At 43.5% G+C, this 23578-nt stretch overlaps 1 protein-coding gene across 4 annotated transcripts in view; it reads left to right on the top strand.

Annotated features, from left to right (window-relative positions):
- CDH20 (cadherin 20) overlaps positions 1-23217 on the top strand; it is a 158844-nt gene extending 135627 nt beyond the window's left edge. The window contains exons 8-12 of one of the 4 annotated variants that reach the window (XM_007066713.4): positions 2781-2917; positions 6882-7003; positions 9549-9666; positions 17696-17947; positions 20500-23217. In XM_007066713.4, the coding sequence (XP_007066775.2) occupies positions 2781-2917; positions 6882-7003; positions 9549-9666; positions 17696-17947; positions 20500-20999 (1129 nt within the window). In that variant the 3' untranslated portion in view covers positions 21000-23217. Of the gene's footprint in view, positions 1-2780; positions 2918-6881; positions 7004-9548; positions 11477-13883; positions 16786-17695; positions 17948-20499 lie in introns of those variants that run through there. The other 3 variants (XM_043540216.1, XR_006288741.1, XM_043540218.1) reach the window with 3 other exon arrangements.
- Positions 23218-23578: the final 361 nt, after the last annotated feature.

Here is a 23578-nt window from a genome sequence, read left to right as displayed (position 1 = left end):
GGGAACACTCAAATCCTCTTATTCCCAGCTTCTGGCATCTGGACTCCCACACTGAGAGACTCCGATTGCTGGAAATATGGCTTGAATACTGCTGAGTGACTAAGGAGAATTATTTAAATAGTTGCAATGGAAGTGAGCGTGGAAGACTAGTTATTAACAGGAGATAGTGTCTGGAGAAATCAGTACAAAGCCCCCACCTGTGCTTTGTGACATCACTGATTGATACTGAACCACTAATCAGAAGGGTATATTCACTTTCAGATACTAGCTGGCCTTAAACTGTCATAGGAAAAGTCTTTTTATAGACCCCATACAAGAATGATTATTATAGAAAAATACAGCAACCCTCATGCAGATTTCTGTAATAAATCTAATACCTCAAAAATCTCTATTTAAAATAGAAAAAAATACCCTTTCCCCACCTTCTCTCACTTTTTCTGGGGGGGGGGGGGAAATTGCTGTTTCTTTCCCAAGTGCAGAGCTTTACAGTGTTTTGTATTGCCAGTGCTATACATCATGATGCTGTCTCAAAATCAGTCTTGCACGCTTGTTCTGCAGATTGTAAAGCAGAAAAGAATTCAGAATAATGGTCCCGATTCTGCTTCTGTTGATGTCAGTGGATAAACTCGTATTCAGTTCTAGGAGAGCACTGTGGATTGCGCCAACAGTGGTAGAAATGGGTCTGAACTATAATCTAAACAATAGTGCTTGGATTGGTCCCTGGTGATAGCTTTTGAGGGAGTGCCTACATTAGATAGATAGCTGTAATAGATTAAACGGTATACATTACAGTTACACATTATACATTACACATCAGCAACCTCCCAAAGACAGAAAGAAAGGGGGGGGGGGGGGGAAACAGTCTACTCTAGTCTTTAATTTAGTGTGAAAATTAAAGGTATTTTTCATCTACAGAAAAGCATCATAATATTGCAGAGAAAGTGGTCTGTGCTTCCCAATCCAAATGTTCTTTTCCACAACATAAAATGAATCTGTGGACCTCATTACTGCAGAATATCATTGATGCAAATAGGTGTCAAAAAAGGATTACACATTATGGGCTCATTGAAGACTCCCAGAATCAGAATGATATTGAGGGGGCAGAAGAACTGCCCCCACAGCAGTAGCTGGATGCACTTTTTCACCCTACATTCCCATTGCCATCTGAGAGTTTTGGATGTGCAGAGAAATAGCAAAATTTCCACCTCTAGTAAATACATGACAGACATCAGAAGGATTGTCCCTGGGTTTCATGAAGGGTGATAATTGTGGATCAGATGTCTGAATTTAAAAAAAAAAAAAAATGCCAAAATGGATAGAGTCAGACAACTCTGTTCAAAACTGAGAGACACATTCCAGTGCTTGTTTCTAACATCCAAACTAACATGGTTACTATACTGGTATAGTCAAAGTAGTTAAACGTGTCCAAGCAACAGGAGATTGATAGTAATATAAAAGTGCTTATACCAGCATAGGGAAAGGGAATAACTATACCAGTACAAGGTACCTTTATCCTGGTATAATTGCATCCCCAGTAGGGGTTGTACTAGTATAACTATCTCAGTAACAGACTCCCACCCAATTAGTTAGGCTGTACAACTTTCAACATAGTCTGTGGTGAACTGTGCATTACACTCCCCACCCTCCAGCTTCAAACTATTAGTGTTCCCTGTGAAGAGATGCCAATACTGAACCACTTATCTGTTAGTGAAAGCTCCAGTCCTTACCTACTGAAGACAATGGGAACAGGAGTAGGTTCTAGATGAATGCAGTTATGTTCCATATGGTAGTTGGTGAGGTTCCTTAGTGGCTCAAAACTGGGTGACTGGGCAACAAAATGGGAGATTAAATTCAATGTTGATAAATGCGAACATAATCCCAACTATACATATAGAATGATGGGGTCTAAATTAGCTGTTACCACTCAAGAAAGAGATCTTGTAGTCATTGTGGATAGTTTTCTGAAAACATCCCCTCAATGTGCAGCGGCAGTCAGAAAAGCTAACCAAATGTTATGAAACATTAGGAAAAGGATAGATAAGACAAAAAATATCATATTGCCTCTATATAAATCCATGGTAAGACAACATCTTGAATATTGTATGCAGATGTGGTCACCTCATCTCAAAAAAGATACAATTGAATTTGAAAAGGAACGGAAAAGGGCAAACAAAATGATTCGGAGGTCTGGAACGGCTGCTGTTTGAGGAGAGATTAATAAGACTGGGACTTGTCAGCTTGGAAAAGAGACACCTAAGGAAATATATGAGAGAGGTCTATAAAATCATGAGTGGTGTGGAGAAAGTAAATAAGTGTTATTTACTCCTTCTCATAATACAAGAACTAGGAGTCACCAAATGAAATTAATAGGCAGCAGGTTTAAAACAAATAAAAGGCAGTATTTCTTCACACAATGCACAGTCAACCTGTGGAACTCTTTGCCAGAGGATGTTGTGAAGACCAAGACTATAACAGGGCTCCAAAAAGAACTAGATAAATTTATGGAGGATAAATTCATCAATGGCTATTAGCTGGGATGGGGAGGGATGGTGTCCCTGCCCTCTGTTTGCCAAAAGCTGGGAATGGGTGACAGGGGCTGGATCACTTGATGATTACCTTGTCTTTTCATTCCCTCTGAAGCACTTGGTATTGACCACTGTTGGAAAACAGGCTACTGGGCTAGATGGACCATTGGTCTGACTCAGTATGGCCGTTCTTATGGATGTAGCACCAATGTTTCCACAAGAGTTGCATAATATTTTTAATATGTACTTTTGCAGATATTCAATTGATAGAAGCAGTGATCCAGGGAGGTTCTTTTACGTCGACATTGCAACAGGAGCTCTGATGACTGCAAGACCTCTTGACCGGGAAGACCTTTCTTGGCACAATATCACTGTGCTGGCTGTGGAGCTGAGTAAGTAGATGGAGACTGTAGATAAATTAGAGATACAACAGGAACAGTGATAGACTGTTTTCAATTAAGCGATTCAGGTGTTTTTTTATTAATTGAATGGAAGTCACATCTGTTTGAATTGAACTTCTCACATTACAGAGTGAATATTGTATTTTAGTTTTTCCACTTTTTTTTGGTAGAGGGATGAGATTGGGGGGCTTACAATTAAATGCAGAGTGTTGTTTTCTCAAATCATTAGTATTCAAGTGAATTATTGTAAAGCTCTTCTTGAAATATGATTCAGTGAGAGCCCTCCCCCCAGAACAACTAGTTAACAAAAACAGATGCTGCAGTGTGTATCAGAGTAGAAACCAAGGCTTCTAGGGAGGATTGGATGGCTCAGGGAATTGGAAATAGGATGAAAGCTTTTTCACTTCTGGGTCACTGGTTCAAATCCATCCTAGGTCAGTAGAGAGCAAATGTCATTACCATCTGCTTGCTGTTTACAGCCAAGTCATTTCACACAAGCTACTGAAGCTGTGTGAATTGCTTTTAACAACTCCAGAACAGTTGAAATTTGCTAGGATTCCCTATTTAGTTACATACCAAAAACTCAGCCCAGATTCACCATTGTGAATGTCTAGGTGCAAAGGAGGCACTGACAGTTTTAAAATGAATCTATGAAAAACTGCTTAGCTTGGGGTTTGGGGTACAAATGAACATGAAATTCAAAGCAGAGCTCCAGGCATCTGAGCTGAAACCTCTATGGTTCACAAGGTTTTGTTAATGATCTCAGTCCATTTTCTTGTGGACATCACAAAATCTGCCGCCACTCAGCATTAACTGGTATCTTTGTGAGCAGTCTCTCATTTGTCCACCAACTGATTGGACTGATCTAGAAAGACCACATCTAGGGCTACATCAGGTTTGAAACAGACTAGCTGGGCAGTTTGAATGAGTGTGCACTCCTGCTATTTAGGCAGTGCCTGCTTTATGGCTGGAGTACTTCATACTCCAGGGCTCTTTAACCTGGCAACTTTTGCAATCAGTAACTTAACCTAGGAGTCAATTCTGCCACTCTTCTGTTGAGCAGAACCCGCACTCTGCTAGGTGAATTGGACCACCTGCCCCATAAGGTTCAGTTCACTATGGTGCGGGAATAAGGTCCTTAAAAATTAAAGTTGAGATTTTCAAGATCACCTAAGAGATTTGTACACCAAATTCCCATTTATTTTAGGCAGCTTTGAAAATCTCAAACTAACTGTGCTATCAAAAGGCTTCAAAAGTAAATGTTACTTCTGCCAACTGCAGCAGTGAACACAGAGGGCTAGATTCACAAACGGACTTAGGTGCACAAATGCCAGTTTAGGGACTTAAATCCAAGAATCAGATCATCTAGGATTCACAAATCTCCAGCTCAGCTGCCCTCAAATCCAGTAGGCACTTAAACTCACTCTGTGCCTAAAATTTTGCAGCAAAAGTTCACTAGGAGCCTACATTTCTGCCGTTGAGCATGTGCCCTGCCGCCCCTCACCAGGCGTCCAGCTGCCTAAATCCCAGAACAATGCATGAACCAGGAGAAGACAGACTTGCCCTCCACATTGGGCTCCAATAGACAAGCTTACAAAAACAGCCAGGGCGGTCGACAACTCCTAACTTTTAGCTGTTGGGTACTTATCTGGGATGTGGGAAAGCCGGTTCAAATCCCCCCACACACCTGAAGAATCTGAACTGAGATCTTCCACCTCTCAGGTGCATGTCTTAGCCATGGCGTTATGGGATATTCTGATGTGGTCCCTCAGTCTCCTGTTCAAACTGTGGATAAATTAAAAAAAAATCCATTAGAGCAGGGATACTGGGTGTCTCACATTGCAGGGAGTGTTCTGACCACCAAGATACAGCATCATTCTTATGCTTTCTCCCTCTCTGCCTCTGGCCCCATGAATTTTGTTAAATTGTATACTCATCCTCAGTCTGCAAGTGAATGTTTTTGGAACGGTTGTACAAAATACATCCGGCCATCTCTGAGTTAGGTGAAAGGTGGTAGTGAGCGGGGTGGGGCGGAAATATACCATTCCTGCTTTAATAAAAGTGTCAAGGTTTTGCTTGTTGTTTTAAATTTACACAGCTCAAAGTTACAAGTGTAAAACTTTACCTTGGATTAGTCCTCGATGAAGAAGAATTGCTTGTTTTATCTGAAAAAGATTGGAGGGACAGATCAAGAGGATCTTGACTTGCCACTGCACCACTACTCTAATGCAGCCAAAAATCCAATTTCATAAGTCCAGGGAGGCTCACTTAAGTTAAGCGCAAGGGTGACCTACCCCAGTAGTGGAGAGCTAATGTAAGGGCTTTTATAACACACCTCCCCTCCCTATATAGCAGCAGGAAGGAGTCATGACCTGATCTGACCCTACAGTGGCATGTAGCCGATCTACATCTGCTAGCAGCGAATGTCTCCAATGGCCAGTGATGGGACACTAGATGGGGATGGCTCTGAGTTACTGCAGAGAATTCTTTCCCAGGTGTCTGGCTCGTGGGTCCTTTTCCACATGCTCAGGGTCTAACTAACCACAATATATGAGGTTGGGAAGGAATTTTCCCCCGGGTCAGATTGACAGAGATCTTGGGGGCTTTTCACCATCCTCTGCAGCATGGGGAATGGATCACTGGTGGGGTTAAGGTAGTGTAAATGGTGGACTCTCTGTAACTTGGAGTCTTTAAATCATGATTTGTGGACTTCTGTGACTCAGCCAAAGATTAGGGGTCTATTACAGGGGTGGGTGCATGAGGTTCTGTGGCCTGCAGTATGCAGGAGATCAGGCTAGATGATTAAGGTCAGATGGGACCATCACAAAGTCTATGAGTTTCTATTTTTAAAGGATAGTTTAGTATTATTCAGTCTACAAATTAGACGTTCATATACCTCGGTGATGGGTATAAAACATATACGGATAGATAAACTACATAATCAAATTATTCAATAGTATTAACTCAGTAGTACAGTCATGCTACATGCAATATGAATACCATACATAAAAAAGTACAAAAATTCCAGAGTGTATACTCTACAATATTTGAAAATATTACATCATGCTATAGAGAGAGATAATATTTTAAATATATACACAAGGTAGCAGGGTTAAAGTTGAGAACTAAATCTCAACTTTTATGAACTTTTGAACATTTGATCACTCAGTCTTCATCTTGTTTTTTGAATGGTGTTTCATTTTGGTTATGTGGGATAACTGGGTGTGGGGGACCAAAAAACACCACAAGAAGAAAGAAGCTAATGTATTTATCTTGTAGACACTGGGTTTGTAAGTTATTTGATCTGAAGATATTTACCTTGATGAACTCATTTCTCCTTCCATTTGTGAGCAACTAAGCTGATAAATTATGTCCCACTTGGTTTCCACAAAAGATGTCATGAAAATTCCATCTTTTTCTCTTTGAAATTTGACTGCAAACTTTTGTAGAATTTTTTACATTTTTCAACTAGTGCTATAGCTGATCAAAAAAAGGATGATCTTTGTATAAAATATTTGTCCAAAATGTCAAGCTGTTTTATAATTGAAATTCTAAATTTTGAGAAAAATCAGAATTGCAGAATTTCAAAAAATTTTAATCAGCTCCTTGAGCCCATTACCTTCTGAAACACGACTAATTGAATCACATCCTCCAACCCTAGCCTACCTTAATTCTTGGCATCGTCTCAAACTTTCCCAGAAATTTACCTGGTTCTGGAGGCCAGGTTTGAGAAAGCCGTAAACATTTGAGGAGTCGAGATGGTTAGACTGGAAGCTGGAACTCAATCTTGCCTATAGTATCTGCTATCTTCCCACAGCGGTTACAATTCAAATAAATTTCATTCAGTGCAACAAGGCTAAAAAGGAGAGTTCCCTTGCCTTTTTGGTAGGGCAAGCAGCTACTTTTCCCTGTGATTATGAAGTCCCTGTAGTTATTTTGTTCTTTCTTCTTTTAGACAATCCCTCACAGGTTGGCAGTGTATCAGTCACAGTAAAAGTCCTGGATGTGAATGATAATGCTCCTCAGTTTTCCAGGTTCTATGAAGCTTTTGTGTGTGAAAATGCAAAAGCTGGGCAGGTGAGAAATCCTATATGTCTATGAGAGATGAATGTTGTCACTTATATGCAGATACGGCATTGTATGGGCATAGCCAGCAACTAAGAAAGGGGAGGGGATGGGGCAAAGCAGATGTGCACTACAGGACATCAGATGTTTCATCAGAACTCTGTTCAGCAGAGTGCATCCATAGCACCTTCTGTTCATCCATAGCACCTTTCTCCTCCCCATTGATCAAAAAGTAATTTGTAAACTCTGATTCACTTCACTTCTGACATGAAGCCATCTTTAGAGAGGCTGGCAGCAGACAATCAGACAGCATGTTGCACAGCAGCAATGACAAGAGGAAATGTGAGACCCCTGGGGCAAACTCAGCCTCTAATGAAGAGCATTATGAAGTCTTTAGTGCTCCTACATGACAGGCAGTGGCTTGGGTTGTGTTTTTTGTTTGCTCTTGGGGTTTTTTTTTGTTTTTTTAAATCCTGGCAGGAAGAACTCCACATGCACAGTAAGTTGCATAGAATTGAACCTATCCCTCTAGGAAGGATGACAGACTGAGTCAGCTCTCTAGGGGTTTGATCATGTAATTACAGGAAGTCTAGGTATTTCTAACATAGGATCCTAGGTTCCACTCATTGACACCCATGAAAATCAAGAATCACTCCACTGAAGCAAGCAGTGCCGACTTCACGATGGTGTCCCTCCTCTGTCTCAAATCAGACGTTTCATATATAAACTCATTCATTAGGGTGTCTATATTCCACAGGCAGACACACAAACTCAGCATTTAAGGTCTGATCTTACACTCATTGATGTCAGTGGGAATTTTGTCACTGAGCCCAGCGGTTGCTCAACCTGGCCCTTAGGCATTCAGTATCCACGGTACTACATTTGGGTGCTCAAATCAGAATTGGATGCCTAAATTTAAAAACTGGAATGCCCATCTCTTAGTAGGGGAGGAAAAAATAAACATTTCCTATTTTAGACCTGCCCTTAGCTTTCACTAAATCTACTTCAAGCCTAATTACCACTATAAAGTAGCCTGGAGCGAGTGGGCCGACTTCACGATATGACTCTCCTCAAGTCAATGGGTTTATACCAGAGATAACTTTGTACAAACTATGCACAAAGAAGCCCCAGCATGAGGCAAAGAAAAATCATCACTGTTTGGGTTTCCTAGGGGACAAACTTTTCAAGTAGTGCATGAGAATTTAGACAGGCAGCTGCCATTAGGAATAACTGGAGTCATGTGACTAAATTGCTTTGCACCACTCTGAAACATTCCTGGAATCAGTTTCAAAGTGCTATTTAAGACTGCCCAGATCGATCATTTCCCGGTTAATCACTTAGAAAACAAACTTCAATGCTATGAATTCAAGTAGAAGTTTATTCTTTATATTAAAACTAAGCAACAGGTTTGTCTCTGATTCTATTACATGCTCAGGCTGAGCCAGGAGCGTATTCTGTTACTCCCCATTGAAATCAACAGGCTACATATGGAGTAAGGGTGGCAGAAATTGGCTCTGAATCAGCTTCTATTTTAGTTTCTTTCCAAACAGCCTATTATATTCATTGCTTAAGGCAATGCTTGTTTGTTTTCTTATTGTTGACTCCATAGGAAAAACCTAATTAATTAAAAAAAATTAAGGGAGCTTAGATTTCACCATTTAAAGTCAATGGCAAAACTCCCACTGACTTAATTGGAGTTAGAATTTCACCCAAGATATTTTGAACTGTGGGTCAACTACACTATCACCAGCACTAGTTCTTCTGAAATCCAAATGCTTTTTCTAGTGCACATCCTTGGTGACAGAATATATAGAATGGGGAGGGAAGTTTATATTCCGTAACTTACAGTAGGTTTAGCTTATTGTGTGAAAGTTAGTAGAAACCAGCGAATGGAGCAGGGGCAGGAATTTAAATTTGACCATTTTTGGAGGGGCACGTTCTGTGCCCCTGCCAATTATTGGGGGGAGGGCATGCCCCTGCTTGCCTTCCCCCTTGTGCACACCCCTGGAAGGGAGCATTCATCACATGGAAATCAGGCATGGAAAATTTACATATATAATGCTACAGAACTGCCTTTTTTTCCATCTTTTAAGCAAAGAACATGTTTCCTTGTGAAACATTCCTTACTATTTAAAATTGTGTTCAAAATACTCATCTAGGGTTCAGTGTGGATAAGTGTCTGAAAGTTATCTACTTGGTAGTAGAAAATGAGGTTGGAAGTCTATTTACAATGGACTTTCTTGTGACTTCTGATCATGTGCTTCTGAGCATTTCAGAGGCTTCAAAAAAGGTTTGATTTAAGCTGGGAACTGAGGAGTGGCTTGTCTGTTATTTTAAATGAACCAATTGGCCCATCCCTAGTTTTACTGGGATTTTTATGATTGTAATGAAATAAAATGAAGTCTAGAAGGCTTTCAGTGTCTCAGGTCATGAGTTGTCCCTCACAAGATGGTCTTGTTCAAACACTGAATTGGCTTTCACTGTTGGAGTGTAATTCTTTAAGCGGTGTCTCCGTAGCAGGGCTGCTACCACTCTGTTTTGTTCTTGCATCCCACAGCTGATTCAGACAGTGAGTGCAATTGACCAGGATGACCCACAAGGGGGTCAGCACTTCTACTACAGCTTGGCTCCTGAGGCAGCTAACAACCCCAACTTCACTCTGAGGGACAATCAAGGTAATCAGAGTGGACGCCATCCGTTAGTGACACTTATTTCTATAGCCTGAGTTGGATGTGAGAGGCTTTGACTCACAGTGCGCTGTGAACCTGCCATTATCAATAATGCCAAGTGACATCTGCCCCTTAAAGGCAGCAATAAAATGACATTTTATACACTTGAAGGTTATACAACATTTGCATCTATATAAATATTTCCCAGTGATTGGCGCTTTTCTTCGAGGAAAAGTGTCAGTATTGTGCAAATTCAGATCTTGTGGTCATGCTGTAGGCATCTAAAATTTCAAGAGTGGGACTTGGTTCAAAAGGCGAGGCTTAAAGGTAGGATTAGAACTGGAACTAGGAGAAATCGAGAGCAAAATAATTTCACTCTTTTGCACCCTACATGTTTTCTTCCAAGCACAGAATGTGAATGCTCCTATTATTCCAGTGTCTCCTCTCTTTTTCTCAAAGCTCTTTACACTTGTTCACTTGCTGCTCGTAAACAAGCTGTAAGAGTTACAGGGGAGATGCACAGCACAGAGGTGAGAAGCCATCTAGGATGCACGGAGCAGAAAGGGAGAAGCCAGAGTAGAACACTCAAAAAAGGAAACACGGAGTAACAAGGGAAGACAGTGAAAAACCATTGTCCAAGAACAAGGAGATAAGCATGTTAGCTGGATGGTTCAAATGGGATCATTCAAAGTGAAAAACATTTGGAACTGAACCTGATCTTGCAATCCTTGCACACAGGATCAGGCCTAAAAGTGTCCTTTATTCTAGCTTTAAGAGGTAGCCACAACTATATAAACATTCGCAGTGAAATATTTAGTGCAGAAGCAGCTCACCACGTCTTGCCCAGTGGTACAGAGCTACTTCTCTGCACTGCGTATAGGAGACCTAGCATTGACAATGGAGCCAATACAGGATTGGAAAATAATGCTTTCAGCCTATGGTAGGAAGAAGTCTCTCCTGTACATCATATTAACTCTGGAAGCTTCTTTCAAAGTGAAAGAAATTTGACTCAAATAGAGTTTGTTCTATTTTTTGTGCTCATGCAAAGCTGTTGTGCACTTCTTTGGCAGTCCTCCAGCTGCTATCCCACACTGCTTTGCAGGCAACCATTAATGACTTGTCTATTTACCGCTGTGCCTTCCACTGCTCTGGTGTCAAGCTGACCAGATGCCCCTTTCCCTGTTTAAAAACTGGCACAGGGCCAGATTTTGTCCATTTTCTCCTGGATTTGAATGCATCAGTATTACTCCAGAAGCCCTAAAACATACCTAGAGCAGCTGCTTGGAGCTATGCTGAGACCCTGAAACTCATCACCACCTGGGGAGAAGCATCAGGAAGCTCCTGTGGCCACCCACCAAAAGAAAGCTCTTTCTGTGGGCACTGCTAAGCACATAACCAGGCCGGGCCTCAACCAGCACACCAAACACTGCAGGGTAAAGAGCAAACAGCCCAGGAGGACTTACATTCACAACGGGGATGCTGGGAAAAGGTCCAGTAGTGGCAATGTGACCTGTCCATCTTTTGAAGACCTGGACAGAATTTTGATCAGTTACCCTACCATCCAAACCAGGAAGGGTATGGACCCTGCTCTGTCCCCACCCCAAGGACAACCTGCAAGACTCACTGGAGGATGAACATGAGGAAGCCAGTGAAGACCTCTCCCCAGAATGCTAAGATTTCTTCAGGATTCAGAACCATGATGTTGGCCAGGTAGAAAGTGAGCCTAGTTCCTGATGTGCAGCAACCAAGCCCAATTCCCAGCCAGAAATCCAGGCTCGGACTGATAAGGCAGACCCTCTCAAGGGAAGCTTGTCATGTAAGTATCTATCTTTATAATTAAATTATTATTGTTATTGTGCTATGCTAGCTTCAGTTTGGCTGCCCCATGGCCAAAGCCACTTTAGTTTGATGCATGCTAGGAGCCTTTCCGAGTCTCCAGCCCCAACCCAGTCCACATTGCGTTTTTGGCCCCTCCATACAGTTTTCAAAATGGTGGCTGCTCTGGCCAAGCAGCCTGCATCTGTCTCATGCTAAAGCCCTGACCATTTTCAAGCCCACACCATGGAGGACACATGTCCATCCACCTATTTTTCTTTCCTCTCCCCACATCTGTCCTGTCTGGCAAACCCCCCCAACCCCATTTGCCCTCTCAAAATGGCAGCCAGCAGCCTGGCACAGCCTCCACCTGCACCCCCCATACCTCCTCAAGCTTATTTAAGTAATGAAAACATTCATTTGTGCAAAATTAAACAGTTTATCAATGCAGTGGTTACAGGAAGTTTGGTTACTATTCAGTTTACATGAAGTAGACATGGACACCGCATGCCTGTACAGGTACGAAAACTACAGCTCCTTGCAGAGGCATTGATGCTCTGTAACAGTGAATGCTTCAGACAACCACGGCAGAACCCTAGTTTTCTCTGCACTTTCACCACCTCTGCAAGGAAGATAAAGCAGAATCTAAGCCAAAGAAATTACCTGATTTTGGTCTGGGCATTATGGAGGATGGCTATGCAGCCATCCCCCTTCCATTCCTGCAGCATTTTAGGGGAAGAGCCGTCTTGGTGAATAACTTCACCACGTATCTCACTGGTCTGCCCTTTGCTTTTTTCAATAAGGCCATTCTCTGCTTTTTAGTCACCCACCTCTATGTAACATCACTGAGAATCAGGACAGCCTAAAAGTGATGTAGAGGGGATTCCAGTTCTCCCACACAGGCCCCCCACTCACCCCTACCACACTGTATAAGCAAAAATGCAAAATTCCCAACCCTTCCCTAGCCTCTGAGGGGCAACGGCAAACTCCAAGCAGCAAATATCACACAGACAAAAATCCCTGTAGAGTTCTCATTCACACTACTTACCATCTCTGAAGTTCCCCCAAGACTAGGAAGAATCTCAAGGAAAGAAAGTCACCAAGTGCATTGTGATGGGTTGGGTCACAGAAACCCCCTTGGGACTGCCACCTGATGTGCTGAGACTACCCCTGAGCCCATTTTTCCTGCCAGCTTGGGACTTCAGTACCCTGTCTTGTTGAGCCAGACATGCTAGCCTGCTGCAAACACAGACCCAGGTCTGAACCACGTCCCCGTAAAGCTGAAGAGTTAACTGAAAACAGCTTAAGAAGTGCTCCTGTTTCTAGCACCCAGACACCTAGCTCCCAATGGGATCCAAACACCAAATAAATCCATTTTACTCTGTATAAAGCTTATACAGCGTAAACTCATAAATTGTCCTCCTTCTGTAACACTGATAGAGAGATATGGACAGCTGTTTGCTCTCCCAGGTATTAGTCACTAACTCTGCGTTCAATAATAAGTAACGGTGATTTTATTAAGTATAAAAAGTAGAATTTAAGTGGTTCCAAGTAATTACAGACAGAACAAAGTAAATTACCAAGCAAAATAAAACAAAAACACACGAGTCTAAGCCTAATACAGTAGGAAATTAAATGCAGGTAAACTTCACCCTCAGAGATGTTCCAATAAGCTTCTTTCACAGACTAGACTCCTTCCTAGTCTGGGTCCAGCAATCACTCACACCCCCCGTAGTTACTGTTCTTTGTTTCAGTTTCTTTCAGGCATCTCTGGGGTGGAGAGGCTATCTTTTAAGTCAGCTGAAGACAAAACGGAAAGGCTTCCAGGGCCTTTTATATTTTCTCTCTTGTGAATGGAAACCCCTTTGTTCTTCTGTGCAAAGTCATAGCAACAAGATGGAGTTTGTAGCCACCTGGGAAAGTCACATGTCTATGAATGATCCAGCATTTTGCAGGCCGACGCCATTGTTTACATGTTAGTTTGAACATCCCCAGCAAAGCTCAGATGTGGATTGGTGTCTCCTAAAGTCCATTGTCAGTTAAGTGTTTCTTTATTGGGCACTTACTGAGACTTTCTCAAGAAGCTGACCAAATGCTTCACTGAGGTTACTTAGAGTCAAACACATTGAGATACAAGTAAATAGCCAATATTCATAACTTCAGATACAAAAAATGATACACACATACAGACTGTATAATCATAACCAGCAAACTACAACCTTTCCAGACTCACCCCACTTGGCCTCCTCTGTACAAGACCTGGTGCAACCATAGGACCCTGTTTGCAACAATGATCTATACAGTCACAGTTTATGTCAATAACGTCACATGTATATTAAAAACAATGCTATTGTAGTCTCTCTGGAATATGAACAATAACCACTTCTATCTGTTCCTTCCTCCCACAGCCGCAGCACTTGCAGTGGTCAGACCCTCCATGACAAGGCCTTTATCAATAGCTGAGATGCTGGCTAACCTGACAGACTTAAAACGCAGCATGAAATGTTTGCGGGCCTCATTGCAGAGGCCCAATGACAAATGAAAATAGTGGAGAGATGGAGGCTGTACTTGGGCAAAGAGAAGGAAAAAGAAACTGAGCTCCTCAGAGAGACCATTGGGGTGAACAAAGACAGTGTCACAGTGGCCAGGGACAGCATTGCAATGGCAAAAGATGCTGTTGAAATAGACATGGAGATATGAAGGCATCTCCTGGAGGCTACAGAGAGCCGGAAGGGTCTGCTGCAGCTTCTGTTAACCAGGACCCAGCCATGTTATGCAGCCCCGGACAATATAGGGTACTGGGAACACTAGCAACAGCGTGTACTACTGTACACCCAACAGAGTACCCCCAACTCCACAAAGGCCATTCCTTCACAGACCCAAGCTCAGGACAGCAAGAACAGTTTCACCTGGGAGCCCTCATCTACCACCCTTAATAACTTTGATCCTTGCCACTCAACACCAGAAGAGGAAGAGGCGAGGCATATGTTCACCTGTGAATTGAGCCCTCCCTCCCCTGGTTGTGTTCTGCCCTCCACTGCACAATGTCACTTTGAATTTTTGTTTAGTTCTAAATAAGGCCTCTTTCTGTTTGCTATATAATACAGTGTTTAATAATAAAACTCATTAAAATAATTTATAAAAAAAGAGTTGTCAATGCATTTTATATAGAAAATCCATAGACTGTAAATAGTTCAGAGTGTTTTACAGAAGAACCAAGCACAGACAAAATAAAATGATTGCCACAACATTGCCCTTCACTTCACTAATACTGCACTGCTCACAATCCGCCCCCCACGTCCCACACACACACACCCTCAACTAGGTAACAGCTGCACATTTTCAGGCTGAGACTCAAAGTAAGATCAAGAGGTATCTATGACAGCATTGCCCTGGCTGTTTCTATTTTGTATTGGATTCCTTGCTGGCTTCTCAAGACACAGCCTTAATCCTGGGTGGAAGGCTTTTCCCTTATCTGACAAATGTTGTTCAAAATGTCACGGAGCAATAATTTTAAGGCACTTATTTTTTTCCTTCCAGCTTCCAACATATTCCACAAACAGCACCACCTTCCTTTCAAACGGCAAAATGCACACCCACTGTCATTCTGCAACTATTAAGACTGCAGTTAAACAATTCCTTCCTTCTATCCAAACCAACTGTGAATGGCTGTTACCCAGGGAAGCAGGGGACAAGCCAGGTCTCCTAGGATAACCAGAGCAATCTGCACACCATTCATGTCCATAATCATCCTCTAGGCAAACTGTTCTTGATCCATTAAGATAAACAGAGCTGAGTTCCCAAAATCCAACCATTGTGGACTCTTCCAGACCACCCTGCATTTAAGTCTGTAAACCTGCCACGGTGGTCAACAGCCTTTGTAGCACCATGGAGAAATACCCCTTTCTGTGTATAAATGCTGAGCTGCGGGCATGGAGGGGAAGGGATGGGAGGAGCCAAATAATAGGTACATTGTATTGGAGCAACTGATGGCAGCAGTTTGGGAATCCCAGGAGTGCAAACCCATCAGTAATATGCTGAACATTACCAAGCTTTATAACCTGGTGCAACAGTACCTCTTCCATGGCACCACATATAAACAATGGCCCCCACAGCTCATCTCCCCAGGCCAAATTGGTTGGCGGTGTTCCAGTAGCATTCTGGGGTGACCAGCTTCCAGATGGCAATGGCAGCCTACTTCTCCGCAGGTATGGGGCACCGTGTGTTGGTATGCTGCCGCTCCAGGGCCAGTTCTGTACAGATCTCAAAAAAGGTTGCCTACACTACCCTGAAATTCTCTCGCCATGGCGGATTGCCCCAGCTCTGCAGACGGATCCTTTCCCACCAATCCCTGCTGGCTTCCCGAGCCCAGAAATGGCACTGTAGGCTGTGAAGCTACTTCAGCAACTGCTTCTCCCATGTCAGTTGCTCGCCGTCCTCCTCTTCTTCCTCAGCCTCTGAAGCTGATGTGGCAAGTGAAGTCCAAACCCAAAGTCATCCAGCTTTGAGTGCTGAAATAGAGTCCAAGCAGCCTCTGCGTGCTCACAGTTGCCAGCGTTGCTGAGTCCATGCTGGCTGACAGCAATTCAAAAATCAATGCTAGTCTGCCCAGAAAAGGAAGCATGGGGAAGAGAGAATGGAAAAACGGGATTTTTTTTTTTTTAAATTGAAATGCCCTGGCTTCTGGTATACATCTGGTATACAATTCACAGAGAGAAAAATCCCAGAATGCACACTGCTGAGCAGCAAAGCAAAGGACCATGGGATACCCTCAGAGAATGCAACATGCTTGTTGTTCACCAAGCCACCACTGTGTGTGCACAATGATATGAATCGAAAGAGGCACCACCAGCCTGTGTGTGTGCCATTAGTGCAGCTCATGTCTTGCAAATTACATAATGCATGTCAAATTAATCCTCTACCCCCACGCCCACTCTGTGTAGACAAACCTAGAGATGGCAAAGAACTCTCTTCACTGATTGAGCGCTGACGAGATCAGCACTGACTTCCCCAGAAAATCCCTGCACGTTTTCATGAGGATCGAACTGTGAACAGCTGCCTGAACCCCAACCCTTCTGGCCAGCTGCACCCACGGTAATTCGGAAGTCCTGACTCTGAAGTTTGTAGTGTGGACAGGGGCCTTTCGTGTTTTGAGAAGAGCTGGTTGAGAACTGGAAATTCTGTTCTGCAGGAAAGTGCAACATTTTGGCAAGGGGTGTTCTAAATTAGAAGAGTGAAATTTCAATTTCCTGTGAAATAATTCCAAAAAAGTTTGAATTGAGACCAAAATGTTTCATTTCAATATAGTGTTGCAATATTTTGTTTCAACTTTGTTTTCATTCATTTAGTTTTGACTTTTTTATTATACATGACATTAATATATAAATACCATACTATATAAATTAATATAATCTAAATGAAATGAATCAAAATGAAATGTTTGATATTGTCAAAACAAAACACTTCAATCTTTTCCCATCTAAAGTTTTGTCAAAATGGACGTTCCTGCAAAACATTTTAATTTTGATTAAACTGCCCTTATTTTGGGGGGGGAGGGGCGGAGGGAGAGTGCTGAAAAAGCATGCCATCCTCCCCTCCCCTCGCAACCCAGCCCAACCCAAAGAGACCCTGAATGAGACTTATTTTGGCTTCTTTTATCCCCCTGGTGCCCCCAGCTTATATAGCCCAGAATGATTGAGCCAGCTGATTTTAGAGGTCTTTCAGATGTAGAAAAAACAAGCTACACATCAAAAATAAGAGACCATCACATGTCCACAAGGGTTACACAAAGAGGTTTCCACAGCATTTGCACTGGAAGCACAAACAACAAGGCCTAGAAAAGCTGCTGAGCAGGAACAAACAGGGACAAGAAGTTACCCTCAACTGTTCATTTCTATCTTGCTTTCTGAAAGATATTTTAGCAAGATCTGAAGGCTGAGAGTTTGCTCTAGGCACTTAGTGTCACAAAGGGTAAGAGAGTCTCATAAGGTGTACGCCTTACAGCTCTATATGTTTTAGCCTGAAAACATGTTGGAGTGAGGATGGGAGACTGAGGCAAAATGCTGATTAGTGACAAACTGGTGAAAAGCAAAGAAAACAGGGAAAGGATATCCCAGATGTGTGTCTAATGCTGGAGGGGGGAGGGGGTTAAACCTCCATTTCCAGCTGAAAATGTTTGCATCATAAATTCTTATATATCTTTCTTGATTTCCTACCCTAGACAACACTGCCTGGATTTTAACCAGGAGATCTGGCTTCCGACAGCACGAGCAGAACACCTTTTATCTCCCCATCCTGATCGCCGATAACGGGCGCCCCATGTTGAGCAGTACTGGCACTCTGACCGTGCACGTGTGCAGCTGTGATGACGATGGTGTGGTGATGTCTTGCAATGCAGAGGCCTATATACTCCCTGTCAGCCTGAGCAGAGGAGCACTCATTGCAATCCTAGCCTGCATCTTTGTCTTGTTAGGTAAAACTTGTGTTCCCTTTCCTAATGAGGGGATTAACTCACCTATTCTGGTCATGATACTTGGCAGACTGTTAGCCTCACAAAGGTTGATTTTATGTTGTGTATAAAATAGAAGTGTGTGTATAATATATATAAAGCTTTTTCTTTATTGACCTCAGCATTTCCCCCAAGATTTTATGAGACAAAGAAGGGCAACAGGGCAAGGGAGGTCAAATGGTCAAAGTTTCTCTCACCCACACACAAATCAGAAAAAAATTGAAAACTTGTAAATTTCAGTATTTGGCTCTGAATCTTCCAGATGTTTAGCACCTCTGCTCCCATTCTGTGTTTTAATCAGATCTATCTACTTACTTAGATGCAGTGGTGAGCTGGAGCCAGTTCGCACCGGTTCGCTAGAACCGGTTGTTAAATTTAGAAGCCCTTTTAGAACCGGTTGTTCCACGAGGGACAACCGGTTCTAAAAGGGCTTCTAAATTTAACTGGTCAAAAGCGGCGCTTTAGGCGCCAACTCCACGGTACTCCAGTTCTGAAGCACCCAAGGGGAAAATTTGGTGGGTGCAGAGCACCCACCAGCAGCTCCCCGCCCCACCCCCAGCTCACCTCACCTCCACTCCGCCTCCTCCCTACTCTGCTTCTCCCCCCTGCCCGGCTTCCCGCGAATCAGCTGTTTGCGCGGGAAGCCGGGGCAGGCTGAGAAGCAGGCCGCGGCTTCCGGCTCAGGCCCAGGGAGGCCGAGGTGAGCTGGGGCGGGGGGGCACGAGGAGGGCCGCCCGCGCCACAGCAGGTAACCCGGGGAGGGGTGGGGGTGCACGCAGGGGAACCGCTCCCCGCCCCAGCTCACCTCCGCCACCCTCGGCCTGAGCGGGAAGCCGCGGTCTGCTTCTCTGCCCTCCCCAGCTGATTCACGGGAAGCCGGTGGGGGCGGGGCGCGGAGAAGCAGAGCAGGGCAATGGGTTCAGGGGAGGAGGCGGAGGTGAGGTGAGCTGGGGCCGGGCGCGGGGCAGGGAGCTGCCGGTGGGTGCTCTACACCGACCAATTTTCCCCCAGGGGTGCGCCAGCCCCGGAGCACCCAGGGAGTCAGTGCCTAAGGCACCACTTTAGATGTGATCAGTAGGGGGAGCGACCGCTCCCCCTACTTGCCCCCTAGCTATGCTCCCCCGCCCCTAGGAACTAGCGGGACCTGCCGGATGCTTCCTGGGAGCTGCCCCAGGTAAGCACCACCAGGACTCCCCACCTCGCCCCCCGGCAGGTGCCTCTGGCTCTTAGGGGTGGAGTGGGCACCCACTACGGTGGCCCACGAGACCCTCCTGCCCAGTTCTGGAGGCAGTCAGGGGACAGGGGAGGGGGGTGGATGGGGCAGGGGTCCCAGGGGGCGGGGCGTGGGCAATGACCCCTCGTGGGGTGAGGAGGGAACCCGTTGTTAAGATTTTGGCAGCTCATCACTGCTTAGATGGTCCCATCATCATAGTATCTAAGGTTAGTATCTCATCTCCAGGGGGAGCTACAGTGCTTAATAGCTCTCTTGTGCTCTCATTTATCCTCAGATCTGGTCTGTTTCCCTACCCATTTCCCCTGTACTCTGCCCCAGATATTGGGATCAACAGGAATCTGGGTCAAATTGCTCCTGCCCTTGATCTCCACATATTCCCTAAAGTTTCAGAAGTTCATTCTGAGAAGCAATGGGATAGAGGCACAGGCTAACATTTTCAAAAGTACCGAAGTCCTATTTTCAACAGTGACTTAGGCAAACAGGAGCCTAAGGCCATGTCTACACTAGAGAGCTTACAGCTGTGCCACTGTAAGATTTCTTGTGTAGCCACTCTATGCGGATGGGAGTGAGCTCTCCCGTTAACATAATTAAACCATCCCCAAGGAGCAGCAGTGGCTATGTCGGTGGGAGAAGCTCCCACATTGACATAGAGCTGACCACACCGGTGCTTGTCAGTGTCATGTATGTTGCTCAATCAAGTGTTTTTTCCCCCCGCACCCCTTAGCAACGTAAGTTATACCAACTAAAGTGATAGTATAGACATAGCCTAAGTGTCATTAAAAAAAAAAATCAATGGGATTTATGAGAGAAAGGGAGCAGATTAGATGGGCTCAAACCACAACATTTGGGTATGGGTCCAATTTTACAGCAAACCCTCTCCCCACTCCAAAGTTCTGGATTGTTTAAATCCTGAGATTTGGTTTGGCCTCTTATAGGAAAAAGGAGCCACATTCAGACCAAAAATTTAAAATTAGTTTTCTTAACTCCATCCCAGAAGTATTTGACTTCTGTGCACTACTGATTTGGGCTCCTATCTAGAGGAAATCATTAAATGAGGTATTTTAGTTACTATCGTTATAAAATTGTCATACTGATTCTGTCAGCGTTTGTAAACACCAAGTACAATGGCTGGACTGGGCATTGGTATTTGCATTCTCACTGCATCTTTCAGCCATGCCTTCTGTTACAAATGCACATTTGTTCCTTGTCTCAGTGATTAAGGAGAGCAGAAGCCAGAGAGCTAATTTTTCTGATGCCCGTATGTTTCGGTTGCCCCTTGTAGTGCTCGTGCTGCTCATTTTATCCATGAGGCGGCACGGGAAGCAGCCTTACATCATCGATGAAGAAGAGAACATCCATGAGAATATCGTCCGGTACGATGATGAAGGGGGCGGGGAGGAAGACACAGAGGCCTTTGACATTGCTGCTATGTGGAATCCCCGGGAGGCCCAGGTAGTGGTGAAAAGCAGGCAGGAGATGCTGCCAGAAATAGAGAGCCTCTCCCGCTACGTACCTCAGACGTGCATAACGGACAACAACGTTCACAACTATGTGCTGGCCAAGCTGTATGAAGCCGACATGGACCTCTGGGCTCCTCCTTTTGACTCCCTCCAAACATACATGTTTGAAGGGAACGGCTCAGTGGCAGAGTCACTCAGTTCATTACAGTCTGTCACTACGGACTCAGACCAGAGCTATGACTACCTGACAGACTGGGGACCTCGCTTTAAAAAGCTTGCCGAGATGTATGGCGTCAAAGAGGGCAATGGGGCTCTGTGGTAATGAGTGAGGAGCAGAGTGTTTTCTGCACAACACAAACATCCTAATCTAGATCCATTCTCATCAGAAGCTTGTGTGGACATAGGGTGAGACCTCCTAAAATCGCAGTATGGTGCTTAAATGAGAATGGGAGAGAGGGGTGCAAACAAAGCTCTCTCAGTGTGTCAGCTTTACTCAGTTAAATTAAGTTACATTTTTAAACAATGAAGAACAAAGAGGAAAGTATTTCCTGATTTTTAGAGCTACATTTGAAAGCTTCGGTCCTGGAATATAATGATATTACTAGTCTCGGTTTTTTTACATGGCAGCTTATGGAGTTCTTTGCATCTGGATATGAAGATCCTTAGGGTCCAATAGTAATCTTCCGCTCACAGGGAAATTGTCAGTCAAAGAGGATCCCCAGTTTGGTTATTTCCCCCCATTGCTAGGCAACAAAACAGAAAACTGGAATCTTCTGGAGTATTCATGATAAAATCAGCCTTCTTCCTTTGTTGCTAAGAGTCCTCTTAACCCTTGAAAAACAAGCCTGGCTTTTCCCATGTTACTCAGAGGAGAGGGCTTGGAAAGATCTTCGGATTTGTGCTCTAGTTTAATTGCTGATCATGAATCACTGAGGATAAATACTAATCTGTCCTTTGTCAAATTAGCATAAATTTATTTTCCCTCTCAGCTCTTTAAAATTTTGGCACTGCGGAACTGCTCAGAACAAAACCAGAAAATCTGCCTCTTTTGCACTGTAGATGTCTCTTCCATGTGCCAAATGTGATGGTTAGATGCTAGCAATGAAAGCCAAATAAAAACAAATTTGATAAAATACATGGGTTAGAGGGGCTTTCCTAATCTGTGTGAGGTCAATCCAAGGGATGTTTACATACTGTAGATAACCTACTTGAACAAATGCAGTATTATAGAAGAATAAATGGATGTAAGAAAATTACATGTAAAAGTTTTGTATATTTGTTAATAATTTTGGTAATAAATATGATGTACTGCATACAGTACAGTACCTTAGCACCTCTTTTAATAAAAGTTATACTGAAGGGAAAGTCTGATGACAATTTATTGGATGCTTTACGTACACCAGTTAGTGCTTTTGAAGAGCAGGCAAAAAGTAGTTAGTCAGAGCTGTACAATGGAACTGAACTTTCAAGCTGCAGGGTCAAGCCCATAAAATGTTCACTTCTAAATAGTGGAACCCTTGTCAAACAGCTCATTTAGGAGAGAGTCATTCCTCACTTTATGAAGCATTTAAGGCCATGTTTTAAATGCAGCTTCTCTTGTTGCATACACAACACTTATGCACTCATTGGTTCACTCATGGATGAAATCTACTCATGGAACCCATTTGTGCTCAATTTCCTGTGCAAATAGAATTTGGTGCATGGGGATTCTCTCATTTGTGTGCCCTAAAGGTAGTACACAAAAATCACATGCAGAAGTGAACGAACAACTCAGTGCATGTTTTACAGGAATCTTGTGATGAAATACAGATCTCAAATTGCATCTACAGGTTCTTTATATATAAAGAGGCTGTGCACACAAGAGTGTGCTGAAACACGTGCCAGACCTAAAAGTAACATGATTGTGTTATTTCGCATCTTTCTTCCCCCCCCCACTGCCCTATCTTCATTTTACTCACACGCACACCCACACCCACACACGCACCCCTGTCTCTTTAATTTTAGATTATAAGCTCTCCAGCAACGAACTAGTCATCTCAGATGCCTACACTCCTATGTAAACAGCAAATAAAAGTGCTTTAGGGTTTCTCAGATGTTTGCTCATCAGTTGTGACAAAATTATGAGTTTTAATAGATACAATATGCTAATAGTTCAGTTCTACATCTGGCTTGCACCCTTCACTGTCAAAAGGGGACGGGGGCGGGGGGGAAGACCCCCCCTAGGAGCAAAGAAATATATTCTGTAAAAGTGGCTACAGTATAAACCAAGGCCATACACCAGTTTTCCTATCACGGCAGTTTTATAGCACTGTAAGTCTCTTATAAATCAGTGAAGTAATAATACCATAAAATCATTTTAACAGCATGGAGAATCAGGCTTATAATGTTTTAATTATAGAAGCAAGAACTCAGGGTTTAACCCATTTTATAATTTATGTATTGGCTCTAGAATTCAAACCCTGTTAGACCTTTAAGTGTATTTTTTGTTTGTTTATATGGAGAATAAAAATAAAAATGTTTTTCCCTAAAAATAGGTCTATGAAGCCCTGCTCATAGTTCCTCCTATTCTTGAACATCACAGTCATGAAAATTAAACTCTGCTGTACTTGGTGGAGTGCGAACGGTTCTGCAGTCCCAGTTCTACATTTGCCCTCACTCAGGCTCCTTGATATTTACAGAACACTCTTTATATGGTACATTTATGGACAGGTGTGAGGGGGCTCCAGTAGGCCTCAGACCAATTTCTCACTGGGAGTGCAGGCAGCTGCCAGAAGAGGACCATGTGCAGTGGAAGAGGAACTCATCCAAAGAAAGAGGAGAGACTATTGGAGAGGGGGGCACACATAGGGTAGTAAAATCTAGCCCTTACTCCTACTGGGGATCAGGGGCAAACTCTCATTA

The sequence above is a fragment of the Chelonia mydas genome, chromosome 2 (genome assembly GCF_015237465.2).
Source record: "Chelonia mydas isolate rCheMyd1 chromosome 2, rCheMyd1.pri.v2, whole genome shotgun sequence".
In the NCBI taxonomy this organism is placed as follows: Eukaryota; Metazoa; Chordata; order Testudines; family Cheloniidae; genus Chelonia; species Chelonia mydas.
Note: the sequence above shows the minus strand (reverse complement) of the source record. Positions and strands in the feature narration are given on the sequence as shown.